The sequence below is a fragment of the Pristis pectinata genome, chromosome 24 (assembly GCF_009764475.1).
Source record: "Pristis pectinata isolate sPriPec2 chromosome 24, sPriPec2.1.pri, whole genome shotgun sequence".
Taxonomy (NCBI): Eukaryota; Metazoa; Chordata; class Chondrichthyes; order Rhinopristiformes; family Pristidae; genus Pristis; species Pristis pectinata.
In genome coordinates this window covers 7279367-7295355 of record NC_067428.1, presented here as the reverse complement: position 1 = coordinate 7295355, position 15989 = coordinate 7279367, and the positions used below count along the sequence as shown (strand labels likewise).

Sequence of the window (15989 nt, the reverse complement as noted above, 5' to 3'; positions counted from 1 at the left end):
AGATTCCACCTACTCTGTCTCCATTGGTTATCCCTCTCATTCCAGGAATCAATCTGGTGAACATTGCTGCACTCCCATTAAGGCAGGCAAATCCTTCTTCACTTTCTGGAAACCATGACTCACATGGAGGTTTATTGTGTCCAGGTCACCCAGAAATGGAGGTATTCAAGCAAGGCACATTTCCAAATTTTTACCTCTCATAGTCTTGAGAGTTGTGACACACTCACGCTCATATACTCTGCCGTGTGAAGAGAAAAGGCTATCATGCCAGTTGTGTAGTGCCTGAGGCCTGGGGTGGTCCTAAAGTTTGCAGCAACAGGTCCACAATCTAAGCAGTCATTGGCACACCGCACAATGACCACACCACATGCCTATCGCAACAGACTACACTGTCTCAGCAAGTTCTTCTTTAAAAAATTACGTGGGGATCTAATGGGGGTAACTTATCAACTTCACATTTGCAGTATGGAGTCCTCTCCAGTAAAAGCACATACTAGAAGTTCAAGCATCCACAGTTCCCAACTGTTCAAGTTCCAAATCATAGCATCCAAAGTTTGTTGCCCACTTTTCTTGGATAAGACTTCCATTGAAAAAGAACATAAGAATCTATGCAATTGAAACTAGTCTTCACCATTCAGCCCTCAGTACCTGCCCAGCTATTCAATGACCTGTTACCTCATTGCCACTTTCCTATACTGGCCCCGTGACCATTGATTCCTTTAATTTCCAAAAATCTATTCATTTTTACCTTGAGTGTAGTTGGCAACTGAACCCCACCAACCCTGAAGTGGTAATTTCCAAAAAATCACTATCCTCCTGGTTGTAGACACTCCACCCAGGGGAACCGCCAACCTTGCATTCACCCCTTCATTCCCAGTAAAAGTTTTGTATGTTTCAGTGAGATCATCTTTCATTCTTCTGAACTCCAGATCCAGTCTGCCCGATCTCTCCTCATAGGACAAAGCCCTTCATCCCACCAATCCATGTAGTGAAGCTTCATTGCACTCCCTCTCTACCTTCCAGTACATCCCATCTTGGGAAGGGAGACTAGCCTCCATATATTATTACAGGTGCAGTCTCAGTAAAATGGCTTGGCTCTTGCACTCAAGTCCTCTAAAACATACAATTTGACTTCTCCAATTGTTTGTTGTACTTGCGTGTCAGCTAAAGGAAAAGCCAGGTTCCTCTGAACACCAACACCTTATAAAGTGGGTGGCTTCACATTTTTCCACATTGTATTCCATTTGTTTTGACCTCACTCATTCACTTTGCCTGTCAGTATCTCCTTGCAGTCTTCCTACATCTATCTCACACCTCACACTGCCACTCAGTCACTGATTAGCCTGGATGTGTTACACTTGACCCTCCTCATCTAAATTACTGATACAGATTGTGAACACTGGTTATCTATCCTGCTGGTTGTGGCAAGAAAATACTCTCAAAGGTTTGACCATCAAATTTCTCTTTCACCAGTAAATGTTGACTTTGCCTGCTCGTATTATTCTTGGAATTCTAAGTGTTCTAAGTACCTCTCACTTAGTTATAGGTTCTTACATTTTCCCCAATACTGATGCCAGGCTGGCTGGTCTATGGTTCCCCATTTTCTCTCTCCCTCCTTCCTTAAACTTTTAAATTATGGATAAATATTTACTGTCTTGCAGTTTGTGAAAGCAATTTTGTAGGATGCCAATCACTGTGTCCACTGTTTCAATTCCCACCTCTTCCAACACCTTGAATTGCCAGTCACCGGATTCTGGAGATTTCTTCATTCTCTATCCCATTAATTTCTTAAATAATTTTTTTTAACTGATAGTAATTTCTTTCAGCTCCTCATTTTCTCTAGGTCTGTGGTTCACTACGACTTCCAAGAGGTTTTTCATGTCTTCCATGAATACTAGCACAAAATATTTAATTTCTCTGTCATTTCCTTATTCACTACGTCATTTCTCCTGTCTTAGTCTGCAGTGGACCCACATTAACTCCTGCTTATCTTTTCCTTTTAGCATATCCAGAGAAGCTTTTACCATCTGTTTTTTTATGTTTGGTCTCATATTTGACCTTCCCTTCCCTGATCTCAGTGCTACTTTTCTAAATTCTGCAATTTTCCCAATCCTCTTCTCAGAAAGGCAGTGAACCTCTGGAATTCTCTAGCCCAGAGGAAGCGGAGAACTTTTTGAAAGGCAAAGTCGAGTTTATTGTCAAATGCACAAATACATGTATGCACAGGTGCAATGAAAAACTAACTTGCAGCAGCATCACAGGCACGTAGCATCAGATACACAACATTCACAAGAAAAAATAAATTAACAACATAAATTATCAAAAATTATACAAGAAGCAACACAACTGGAACAACAAAAAGAAGAAAACAAAGTCCATTGTAGTGCAAAGTGGTCATTGTGTTTCTATATTGAGCTAGTGATTGGGAAGTAAATAAATTTTTGAAAGATCAGGGAATTGAGGGCTGTGGGGAACTGGCAGAGGAGAGGAGATGAGGCCTGGGGTAGGCTTGTGGCAACATTTTAAGCCTTTTCCTTTGATCTAATACAATCCTAAAATTCTCATGTTCACCATGGTTAGTTCATACTTCCTAATAGATTTTTGCCTCTTAGAGGGATACGTAACTGTTGTAAACTGTGTGTTAATTCTTTAAATGTTAGCCATTTCTGATTCACTGTCATGCTTTTTCATGTAGTTTCCCAATCTACCACTGCTGACCCATGTCTCATATCTTTATTGTTTGATTTGTTTAGATCTTAACGCCTGATTGCAGATTGAATTAAATCACTTTCAGTCTTAACAAATTCAGTCATATAATGTTCACATTTCTAAAAGCCCCTTAACTTCATGATTATTAATAATTCCTCAGTACACAATAGCCTGTTCTCACATTGCTTCCTCAATGGATCGATCGAGGAAACCACCTCGTGTACACTCAATGAATTCATCCCCCACACCATTGCTGCTAATTTGGTTTCCTGGTCCATATATAGATTAAAATCCCCCATGATTATTGTATTGTTACATGCACCTCGAATTTCCTGGCCTGTACTGTGCCTTCTATACCACCGCTGTTTGGAATTGACTGTAATGTCAGGACAGAATCACGTTTAGATCCATCTGAAATATTGGGACTTCCAACACCTTGTACAAAAATTAATACTTCCAATCACAGAGTGTTTCATAAGTACTATCTTTAAGCATTAGCCTGAATTATGCACTGGAATTTCTGGAGGGGTTTGAACCTTTAAAACTCTAACTTGATGAAAGGGCTACAAACTGTAGCATAATTCCAGAAGGGGAACTACTGCAAATACATATAACCAGATGAACTATGTAAAATCAATGTTAGGGAATGAATATAAAGTCTTTGGCATTTCCTTTTTATTAATTACATTTCACAATTTGACTGGACACACAAGAGACTGCAGATGCTGGAATCTGGTGCAAAAAAACAAACTTGCTGGAAGAACTCATATCTTCATAGTTTGAAGATGTGAGGAACATGTCTTGTGAGGAAAGGTTGACTGAACTAGGGCTTTTATGTTTGGAGTGACGCAGGATGAGAGGTGACTTGATAGAGGCGTATAAGATTATGAGGGGCATAGATAGAGTGGACAGCCAGCACCATTTCCCCAGGGCAGCAACAGTCAATACCAGAGAGCATCCGTTTAAGGTCAGAAGAGGAACGTTCAGGGGAGATGTTAGAGGTAGGTTCTTTACATAGAGAGTGGTGGGTGCCTGGAATGCACTGCCGGGGGTGGTGGTAGAGGCTGATACAAAAGGGACATTTAAAAGGCTCTTAGGTAGGCACATGGAAGTAAGAAAAATAGAGGGTTATGGGCTGTGTAGGAGAGAAGGGTTAGATTGATCATGGAGGAGGTATTCATATAGTTCAGCACAACATTGTGGGCCGAAGGGCCTGTACTGTGCTGCACTGTTCTATGTTCTAACTCAGTGGGTCGGGCAGCAGCTGCGGAGAGAAGTGGACAGTCAACATTTCGGATCAAGACCCTTACATCTGGACTGGATTTTGGATTGTTCTAGTCCAGATGAAGGGCCTTGACCTGAAACGTGGACTGTCCATTTCCCTCCACAGATGCTGCCTGACCCGCTGAGTTCCTCCAGCAACTTATTTTTGCATCACAATCTGACTGCTTTGGCAGTTCTGTACCCACTTGGTATTTTTGGGTTGACATCACCATCTTCTCAGCCCTTGCTTCTCCTCTTTGTCCCCTCTGTTGGTGCCCAGATCCAGTATAAGAACGGCCAGTCCGTGGTCGAGGTGGATGGGCGAGCCACCAAGAAGCTGATCACCAACCTTGAACCGGACAAGGAGTACTCCTTCGTGCTGACAAACCGCGGCAACACGGTGGGTGGGTTGCAGCAGACGGTATCGGCCCGCACCGCGCCAGCCATCCTGGGCACCAAGCCGTACTTCATCAAGAAGGTGGAACCCGACGGGACCCTGTTGGTCCGGATGCCTGAGGTGGAGACGGTGACACCAGTCATGTAAGAAAGGGCCTAACGTAAACTGTTCAAGTTCTCTCACATCCATCCCTTTTTGCCAAGGGGCTGGGATTGTCGGGCATTAATTTAGTTCCCACGCAAGTGTGTAATTAAACCATTTTAATTTTTCTCCGGTCTTTATATATTTTTATTTACTCTCTGTTCCTCTTTGTTTCTGGTTGTCAACCCAAGTGTTGCAAACTATCCACCACCGGACCCAAGGACAGCTTCTATCCACTGTTATCAGACTCTTGAACGGACCTCTCATACGCTAAAGATGAACTCTTGATCTCTTAATCTACCTCATCGTGGCCCTCGCGCTTTATTCGTCTACCTGCACTGCACTTACTTTGTAGCTGCATTGCTATATTCTGCATACTGTTTTTCTTTTTACTACCTCGATGTACTTCTATATGACATGATCTGCCTGGATGGTATTCGAAACAAAAGCTTTTCACTGTATCTCAGTACATGTGACAATAATAAACCAATGCCAATACAATAGGGCTGTGAAATGGCAACCAATAGCCACCATTCTCATTAGTGTTCACCCCTTCTCCATGCCTCTCCCTCCAACTCCACCCCCTCCACTGCCATCTTGCCTCAGGGGGACTGAAGTGAAACACAGCCATCTGCTGCTACAGATAAGACCAACCCATTGCTCACAAGCCCACCATCAATCTTAGACCTTCCTGCTTCTGGCCGGGCACTCAAGGAAACCTGCTGGAAGAGAGGAGTTCTACTTATGGAGTCATCCTTCGTGACTATTATCGATAGTCCGCTGAATTCCTGGAGCTTCCCTATCCCCGGGTGACACCTGAATATAGACCAAAACCCATTCCGTGGTGGTCGCTGGGAATGAGAGATTCTCACACTCTTGAGACCCACGCATTGATTTATCCTGTCGTGCTCAATGATGTTTACTACAGAACATACTCCACCATGCCTGTCTATGCTCAGTGTGGCCTTTGCCCTTTGTTCCCAAGTTGTGATCGAGCATGCTTTGTGTTTCAGAACCTATTACATTGTCGTGGTCCCGCTGAAGAAATTTCGTGGCAAGTTCATCAACACCTGGCACAGTCCTGACGAGATGGACCTGGAAGAGGTATGTGGGCAAATCTATCCTCTCTCCGTCCCTGATGATTAGAATTTCCATTCAGCAGCTCACCTTTCTTCTTCCCAGTCTCCCCCTTCCTATCCAGCAGGCTTCCATTGGGGGCATCAACTCACCCAGGGAGGGCACCATGGAGTCACACAGTAAAAAAACAGGCCCTTCAGCCCATCATGTCAATGCTGACCATTGTTGGATTTGACTGTTTTAAGTAGTTTTTTTTAACATGTATAGTGTTTAATACACCTCAAGTGGCTGTACAAGATATACCCGTTTCTTAGCTCAATGGTTCGTCCATCAGGTGAATACGTGTTTTCTCATTGGTTGGTTTTGCCACAGATACCTAATAGGTTTTCTGATTGGACTATTGTTAGCTAAGGAGTACCTCTTATCTCAGGTATAAAAGGTCTCATTTTTTTTGTTAATCTCTCTCTTGCTCTCTTCCCCCCCCCCCCCCACCGCCCCCCCACCCCCGGCCCTAGCTCACTTTAGTTCCTTTGTCTTGGCTCATCTCCCAGTAGTAAAGTGAGTGCCATGCGCCCTGTGACTGCTTCTTTGTTTTAAACTTTTCCAATAAAACTTTGTGAAGCACCAAGTTATTTTTAACTCATTCTTGGACTCCTGAAAGAACCTGCAGATTCAAAAATAACCGGACCTGACACCATCAAGTACCCATCTACACTAATTCCATTTACCATCACTTTGTCCATTGCCTTCTATACCCTGACGATTCAAGAGCTCCCCTAAGTAATTCTTAAATGTTATAAGAGTACCTGCCTCCACCACCCGGGCAGTGTGCTCCAGATTCTAACCACCCTCTCACTCGCTGCTGGTTGTTCCATCCCTACTGGAACAATCAACACCTCTCCCCCAATAACCACTGGTGCCTTTTCCCACCCAGTGCTCAGAGGTCCTGCCCACTACACCTTGCCTCGTGTGGCCTTGTGGCAAGCTGGGTGGTGCAGTTACCCCTGAGCCATGAAGGGAGGTGGGACAGGGAGCCAGGACCGAGGAAAGAGTTTCCTGCACTCTGGTGATGCGTTTAGCTGAAGGAATGAAATTTCCAGAGGGAAAGTGGGGGTTGGAGAGGGAGGGAGGATCCCTTCTTACTTTGAGCCACCGGCAGCTTTGACTCCAAGCAAGAACAAGGAAGGAGGTGAGATCAGCAAAGTCACCACTTGGGAGGTCAAGAACTGGGGAGATGGGCAAGCAGGCCCGAGGGGGTCGGCAGGCTTGAATGGGGCAGTTGTGGGGAAAGGGGTGGGGGCGGGCAGAGTGTTTGGTGAGTGCAGGTGATGGGGAGGCCAGTTGTGCCTCAGTAGGGGTAGGGGGAACAGATTAGATGTCAGTAGGTTGATGCAGTGAGGCCTTCCAGTGAGTGCTAAGGAATCAAGTTGTCCAGGAAAGTTCTGGACTCAGCACCCTCAGAGCGATGTTGTCCAGCTTCCTCTGTAACACCCGAAAAGAGGCATTGCATGAGGAGTGGCATCACCCCATGTGACCTGAGGTGAGAGCCCAATGAGATGACAAAGATAACTGACAACAGGAAGTAGCTGGCCAGGTTTCCCGTATGGTTTGACTTGACTGGGAAATGATTCCACACATTGTTTTATTTCGGGTTAAATTGATTTTCAATTGCATAATGCTGAAAAAATCTGCATTATGCAAGCAAATTCCTTGGTCAATATTTCCAAAATTCATAAGATTTCAATGTGGACAAAGTGTGTGTACCTTCCTTGAGGATTAGCACAGAATATTGTCCAATCCTGTTAAATCCACAGAAGTATGAAGAATGTGATATAGCTATCCCTTTAGCTCAAAGGAGAATAATTTCTCCATCTACAAACTGTAAAACCAGTTGCATCAAAGAATGTCATTTACCACCTTCTAATGTAAAGGATTCTCGTGTGTAAAAAATTGGTTGGTTGCTCTTCAGTCTGTATATCCTGGCTTCAGTTCATGCTCTTGCCTCTCCCTCAATCCACTTCCCCCTCCACTGCTTAGTCGATCCACTCTGCCCGTCACTGTCCCCAGTTGCTACTCTGGTCCGCTCTGCCATTCCCTGCTGACCTGTCAGATCTGCCCTGCTATAGTCCATCTGCTCTGTCCCTCTCCATCACTGTGTTCTCCCCTTCCTCAGCTGTTCCCTCCCCCAGAATCTCCCAAGCTTGCTGGGAAGAGACCAAGAGAACTTGTAACGCTGAGCGAGCATGTAACACTGAGAGCCTGTATCACTGTGAGAATCTGTAATAATGAAAACCTGTAACAGCGAGAGAGCCTGTAGCACTGAGAGAACTTGTAACAATGAGTCTGTAATTCTGAGAGAACCTGTAACAGTGTGAGAATCTGTAACACTGAGGGAACCTGTAACACTGTGAAAGCCTGTAACACTGTGAGAATCTGTAATAATGAGAGAAGCTCTAAGATCAAGAGAACCTCTAATACTGAAAGAACCTATAGCAGTGGGAGAATCTGTAACAATGAGAGAACCTGTAACACTGAGAGAAGCTGTAACAATTTGAGAATCTGTAACACTGGGAGAGCTTGTAGTACTGAGAGACCCTGTAACATTCTGAGAGAACCTGTAACATTCTGAGACCTTGTAACACTGGGCGGTATCTGGGGGACCTCTGATGTGTTTGGGTTAATAGTTTTCAGATATTGCTCCTCTCCATGAGGAGCTAACTTCACTTGGTTCCTTTGCCAGATTCCACTTGTTCAGTTAAATCCTTCTCGTTGTAATCCAGCTCCTTCAGGATCTGATGCGTCGCCGGCGCAGAAGTCTCCGTCTCCGCCGCCAGCTGGGCCACGCCAAGCCCTATATCGCTGGTCGCTTTGACATTCTCCCGCAGGAGTTCATTCTTGGTGACAAACGATTTTATGGTGGGTTTGAAAACAAGCCTCTAGAGGAGGGCAACAAATACGTGTTCTTCGTCCTGGGTGTCCTGGACATTCCAGAAGCGGTGAGTGACTCAACTTATTGGAAGCTTATTGGGAACATCTCACCCAATTATTTCACTGATCTCCCATCTGCCCTCCCCAGCCCCTCCCCTTGATTTCATTCTCATTCTCATGGTTTTCCTTTATTCTCATCCTTTTAAGAGTGGGTAATAGAAATATCATATCTCTTGTACGGGCCACTTGACTGGGAGTAGAGAATCAAACGCGCACACTGATTGGAGATCAGGAGAGGACCCCACGCTAAGGTTAAGGGTAAAGTACAGGAGTACGTTCCTGAGAACTGTCTGTAAACTGAATTTTCCGCAATTGCTAATTAGTTTATTATTGTCACATATACCGAGATACAGTGAAAAGCTTTGTTTCCATGCCATCCAGGCAGACCATTCCATACATAAATGCATCAAGGTAGTACGAAAGGAAAAACAATAACAGAATGCAGAATATAGCGTTACAGTTGCAGGGAAAGTACAGTGCAGGTAGTCAAATGAGGTGCAAGGGCCATGATGAGGTAGATTGAGAGATCAGGAGTACTTTATTGTACAAGATATCCATTCAAGAGTCTGATAACAACAGGACAGAAGCTGTCCCTGAGCCTGGTGGTATGTGTTCTCAAGCTTTTGTATCTTCTGCTCGATGGAAGGGGAGGACAAGAGAGAATGACAAGGGCGGAAGGAGTCTTTGATTATGTTGGCTGTTTTCCCAAGGCAGTGGGAAGTGTAGATGGAATCAGTGGAGGGGAGGATGGCTTTTGTGATAGTCTGGGCTGTGTTTACAACTCTGTGCAATTTCTTGCAGTCTTGGGTAAAGCAGTTGCCATACCAAGCTCTGTTGTATCTAGATAGGATGTTTTCTATGGTGCATCTGTAAAAATTGGTAAGGATCATCAGGGACATGCCAAATTTCCTCAGCTTTCTGAGGAAGTAGGGGTACTGGTGTGCTTTGCTGGCCACGGTGTCTAGAGTGGTGGGACCAGAAGGAAATGAACAATTTCCCCCAAAATAGTAACGTGAAATCTTTAGCCTCGTCAGCCCTTAGGGACTAATTTGTAAAGAGTGGGCTGGGGAACGTGACCGTAGGTGATAGAAGGTGTTGCCAGCAAGTGTCCCATGGCAAATGTTGTCTGAATGCAGCCTGGGTGGAGTGGTGGGGGGAACTGATCAGCGAGAAAACTACCGGCAGTTTAATAAAAGAAAGTGTGCGCTGGTTTGTAATGTTTGGTCTTATCTGAAGGAGAGTTTGGAGGAGGCTTTGGCTTTTCTGTGGGTGATCTCTGCACTGTCTCCTGGTGAAGAAACTGGAGTACTGCACCTGAGAGAATTTGCATGAAGTCGGTTTTCCATAAGTCAGGTCTTCTGCAACCCAGAACTTTGTTGGGGAGGCTTACGTTCTGTTGGCTGTGGTCTTCAACGAAAGTACAATAATTTATTCCCTTTAAAACTTCTCAAGCCACATCTCAAGAGGAGTATCAAACAGAAATTGAGTCCAATCCACTTAAATAAAGCTTTGCATTTCTCAGCACTTCCCATGACCTCAAAGTTGTAAAGCAGGAAAAGCAACCCATTTTTGCATTGAGTTTCCACAAATGGTAATGTAACATTGGCCAGCTATTCTGTTTTAACTATGTTTATTGAAGGATAAAATGTTGTTAAGGATATCTGGGATAACTGTTTTGCTTCCCTTCATATAGTACCATATGATCTTTTTTGTCCAGCTGAGGGAGAGCTAAGGCCTTGGTTTAACCAACTGAAAGAGTGCGGTATTCCATCTGTCATGCATTGGTACATCAGCCTAGATCTTGTGTTCATGTCTCTGCAGTGGAGAAATCTGCCAACTAAACGATGGCTTGCACTAGTCAAAGATAAGGAGAGATGTGGAGATAGGCAACTGAAAGTCTACTCGAATAGGTGGGCTTTACAGGGTATTTTAGAAGTTTTAGACATGGACATATTTAGTTGCATTGGGTCCAGGTTTATGAAGAATGACCGGCAACGATAAAACAGTGACCATCTGAACCTTGACTGTAATAGTGCTCAAAATTAATGAGACATACTCTTCCAAATCATAACCGCTCAGATTGCAGGTTGACCAGAGATGGTTATGTTGTTCCTTCAACCTCACTTGGAGTGGCTGGAGTCATCCCCACCAGCCTGGGGGCTAGCCAAGCTGCTTGAGTTAATTGCAGTTGAATTGAATCCAAGGAAAACTGCCCCTTATCTCTATTTAATTCACCAAATGGTAACAACAGCTTGTTTTACGAGGTATGTAACTCAAATATTGCATGGACTTCTGGATTCAGATAAAATGCAATATATCGATAATTTAGCAATACTACTCGAGGTTGGGTTTTAGTTTGCCCCAGTGGATGCTGTGTGTGGTGAGCACAGGGCAGGGCAAGTGCATACAGAGGATCTCCCAACAATCACCTAAAAAATACATATGATGTGAGGCTAAGTGCCCACATGAACACATTGGGTCCTGACGTTAATGACGTACATGCATTGAGTGGCACTGTAGCATAGCGGTTAGTGTAACGCTATTACAGTGCCAGCGGTCGGGGTTCAATTTCCACTGCTGTCTGTAAGGAGTTTGTACATTCTCCCCGTGATTGTGTGGGTTTCCTCCGGGTGCTTTGGTTTCCTCGAGGGCAAGCACGGTAGTGTAGCGGTTAGCGTAACGCTATTACAGCGCCAGCAACCCGGGTTCAATTCCGGCCGCTGTCTGTAAGGACTTTGTACGTTCTCCCCGTGTCTGCGTGGGTTTCCTCCGGGTGCTCTGGTTTCCTCCCACGTTCCAAAGACGTACGGGTTAGGAAATTGTGGGCATGCTATGTTGGCGCCGGAATCGTGGCAACACTTGCGGGCTGCCCCCAGAACACTCTACGCAAAAGGTGCATTTCACTGTGTACTGTGTTCGATGTACATGTGACTAATAAAGAAATCTTATCTTACCTCTCCAAAAGCAGGCAGATATGAAGTCCTGCAGTCACCGCTGCCCTGCACCATTTTGTGTTGCAGAGAATTACACAATGTACAAAGCACAGAAACAAAACGTGTTGCCCATATGGTCGTATCACTGTCTCCCTCCCTGCTTCACCATTCCCTATCAGTCCCTTTGTCCGTCATGCTTTTATCTGACTTCACTGTAAGTGAGAGTGTGCTATCTATCGCAAGACTCCTTGTGATAAGCTCCACATTCCACTGGATGAAGATGTTTTCCCTGCATTTCATATTGGATATATCAATAATTATTTTTGATCTGATCTAAGGAGCAGCTAAAAAATGTTTTGACTAAATCAAGCCTAATTGGATGGTACATTTCTTTCTTTGCAGAAGGATCTACAAATTGCTTTATGCCCTTTTCCTGATAAAACAGGCCTTCACCACTGTTTTTCCATATCCCATAGCAGGCATACTTCCCAGCTGAATATCCATCTTGAGTCTTCATCTCTACCCTTGGGGTCAGTGTGTCCCACATTCTCTCAACCCTTTTGTGTTGAAGCCAGGTTTTTTTTTATTCACATTTAAGCAGCTTACATTGATTTTTGAGAGATCGCTTAGTGCTGGATCCCAGTGAAAGAGCAAACCTGCCCTCTGGGATGCGAGTATAGAGTCCAAAAGCTAAATGCTACTTTATATGTGAAAAACTTAACACAATTTTGTGAAATTTCCCCTCCCCCTCCAACCTGCCCAACATCTTTTAAGATAAGATATCTTTATTAGTCACATGTACATCGAAACACACAGTGAAATGCATCTTTTGTGTAAAGTGTTCTGGGGAGCAGCCCGCAAGTGTCGCCACGCTTCCGGCGCCAACATAGCATGCCCACGACTTCCTAACCCATACATCTTTGGAATGTGGGAGGAAACTGGAGCACCCGGAGGAAACCCACACAGACACGGGGAGAACATACAAACTCCTTACAGACAGTGGCCAGAATTGAACCCGGGTCGCTGGCGCTGTAATAGCGTTACACTAACCACTACACTACCGTGCCTGCCCTGATGCTACGTGCCTGTGATGCTGCTGCAAATAAGTTTTTCATTGCCCTTGTGCACACATGTACTTGTGTGTTTGACAATAAACTGGAATTTGACTTTGACTGCAGCAGAGGTACTAGATTTGAGTGTGTTCATCAGGCAAGAACATCACCAGCTGCATTTTTCCACACCAGCTATGTTCTCCTTTTGACCATAAACAACTTCTTTAGACTTTGTGAGCTGTTGTGAGCTTTTGGGAAGGTATTCCAGAGGCTTTAGCCTAACCATTTATCCCCAGTGAGTAGCACTAAACATGTTGTGTAGTCGTGACTATGCATCAAGTTCTGCTGGAGGTGTTCAACACTTTCAACTGGAGATGAATTTTTTGGAATTTTCCTTTACTTCTGCTCTGATTTATTAATGAAAGCCTCCAAGTAATATTTCTCATGAAGCAATTAATGAGCAGTTAATGAATTCTAAGAGTTCCTTGCTCTTTCATTGTTATTGCAGAAGATGTTTGCAGCGAGTCCATACTCTGACCCCATCCTATCAGCAGACCCTGACCCACAGCCTATCATCGACGGAGAAGAGGGTCTGATCTGGGTGGTGGGCCCAGTGCTGGCAGTGGTCTTCATCATCTGCATTGTAATCGCCATTCTACTGTACAAAAAGTAAGAGAATCTCAATTAAAGGGTTTAGGGTGGGTCAAGTAGATTGGAACATTGGTGGATAACATTGGGAATTATTAAGATCACCAATGGGAAATCAGCCATGATTCATGACCCTGGATTTGCTTTGATCCCCAAGACAACACACAGAGAAATGAAAGTACATCGAACATACATGGAACATAGAACATTACAGCACAGTACAGGCCCTTCAGCCCACAAAGTTGTGCCGACGTTTTATCCTGCTCCAATATTTATCTAACCCTTCCCTCCCACATAGCCCTCCACTTTTCTATCATTCATGTGTCTATCTAAGAGTCTCTTAAATGACCCTGATGTATCTGCCCCCACAAACTCTGCCGGCAGTGCGTTCCATGCACCCACCACTCTCTGGGTAAAAAACTTACCCCTGACATCCCCCTTATATCTTCCTCCAATCACCTTAAAATTATGCCCTCTCGTGTTAGCCATTGTCGCCCTGGGAAAAAGTCTCTGACTGTCCACTCGATCTATGCCTCTTATCATCTTGTAGACCTCTATCAAGTCACCTCTCATCCTTCTTCGCTCCAAAGAGAAAAGCCCTAGCTCATTCAATCTATCTGATGTAATGAGGTAACACTGACATTTAAAGTCCAGGCTAACACATGAACCTTGACAGGTTGTGTGAAGAAGAGAATTGTGCTTCTAAATCTTTCCCTCGATCCCCACTTCATACAGCAGTCACTGACTGTCCGTGGCATCCCGATCTGTGGGTGATGTTTGGTTTCCTCCGCATTACCCAGTCAGCCATTCTGCCAGAGTAAGCTACAGAACAGAGTGCCTGGCAGCTAGTGACCTGGTGGGGTGGAGAAGAGAGGCACAGAGCAAATCTAAGCTGAACCTGATGTTGGTCATACACAGTTCACAGTGATGGCTTAAGTGATCCTTCTGCTTTGCAGCTGTAATATTTTTATAATGAAACAATAATATTGTAAGTAACTTTTAATTAAAATAACTAACCTATTATAAATTAATAGTCAGCCATTTAATGAGGCTGTAATAATATTTGCAACCAAAGTAAACCGGGGCCTTCACCAAAAGACTTGGCACAAGTTGGTACCAACTCTGTAACCACAATACAATATCTATTCCTGTTATTCTCTCTGTAGCAGAAAACCCTCAAATTACTCTTCCCGGTTGTAAAAATTAATCCGTCCTTGTCATCATCTCAAACTTGCAAATTTTTACAAAATCTTAATTGCTGTTTGCGATGTGAATTGGGGGCATTGTGTGATACAGCGCTCTGCCATTAACCACAAAGCTCTTGGGTTGCTCTACATCAATAACTTGAAGTAATGAAGTTCGTTCATCATGGTAAAATGCCCCAAGGTGCTTCACGGGAGAATAACCAGAGAAAAAGAAATGACTGAGCCAAAGAAGGAGAAGCTTTTCAAAGGGGAGGGTTTTAAGGAGGAGAGGCAGGAGGTGAGGACATTTTCTGACTAGGTTGTAGCCTTGGCCATGATTGGTGACTTGAAGGAAGAGGAGATTGCATAAGAGAGTTGAGTTGGTGGTGTACAGATTTCTCAGTAGGTGAGGGGATTGGTGGAGTTATTTTAATAACATAACGAAGAATTCGGCTTGCATTGTTGTAGGGGCCTTGAGTTGCATGGCCTTGTGACGGTGGTGCTTTTTCTCTGCCTCTTGCGAGTCCTTGATATGTGTACTTTATGCATCCATCCCTCCTGGAAGGTGAATGTTATCAGGCTGCTAGCATCAACCAGTCGACGCACCCTTCAGGCATCAGGCAGGCATCAATCCGTCATGAACATCCAAGCTGAGATCAGCCTACTCAATATAAACCGGGGGTTGAAAGCACTGCCAATGGCAGTACTTCTTTTGGTTTTACATGGGGTGATCATCTTATTCGGTGGGATACTTCACAGAATATCTGAAAGAAACTATTTTGCAATTTTATCCAAATACCCATAAGCAAAAAACAAAGACCTTGCAGACTGTGAGAGCTTGTAAGTGCTGGCTGTGAAAACATAAGGAGGTTTCTGGAGCGAAGGGTTCAGAAAGGAATATAGTTTGGGGTATAGAAAGGAGTATTTGTTTATTCGTCACGATGACTGGATCCAATGAGCAAGGTTATCAAAATGTTACTTAAATTAATTCACTTGGTAGAATAGCATAAAATTAAAACATTAATACTCTACCCATAGGCATTGACCTTTTATCTTTTGGAGTTAGTACACACTGTAGCTAATTCTCCAACCCTGCCCCTCAACACTCTTTTGAGTCCCTTAATCCTGGGATCTATCACCCTGCTCTTTAGAATTACTGACAGTTAGTTTTCATTCTAAGTTGAGTCACAGTATCCAAACTTGCCAGCATTATTAGAGGATAATTGGGTTAATTAGTCAAGGGGTGGTGCTGCTCTTTACATGTGTGAACCATTAACATTTATATTGAAGCACTTACATAGTTCTTATCTTTCCTTTAATGCACTCATCATGGACAGCAAACCCGACAGGTAAGCAGGCACTTTAATCCAGAGTTCCAAATAACTTTCTATCATTTTGAAAGGTTAAAACAATGAATAACTTGTTTTATATTAATTGGTTTTTCTTGGATCCTGAAATTATTTTCAGTTAACTGTTATAAGCAAAGGTATTGCAAGGTCAGGGTAAACACAACCCTGATACATCACCCCTCACCCCTTGTCGTGACTACAGGACTGAGTCTTGATTCAAACACATTTCAAGATTCACATTCCGTGGT

The 15989-nt window shown here is 43.9% G+C and overlaps 1 protein-coding gene across 1 annotated transcript in view; it reads left to right on the top strand.

Moving 5' to 3' along the window:
• Positions 1-15989, top strand: part of LOC127582347 (receptor-type tyrosine-protein phosphatase delta-like) — a 439637-nt gene that overhangs the window by 349252 nt on the left and 74396 nt on the right. The window contains exons 17-20 of the mRNA XM_052037503.1: positions 4253-4512; positions 5524-5614; positions 8368-8583; positions 13069-13229. Of these exons, the coding sequence (XP_051893463.1) occupies positions 4253-4512; positions 5524-5614; positions 8368-8583; positions 13069-13229 (728 nt within the window). The remainder of the gene's footprint in view (positions 1-4252; positions 4513-5523; positions 5615-8367; positions 8584-13068; positions 13230-15989) is intronic.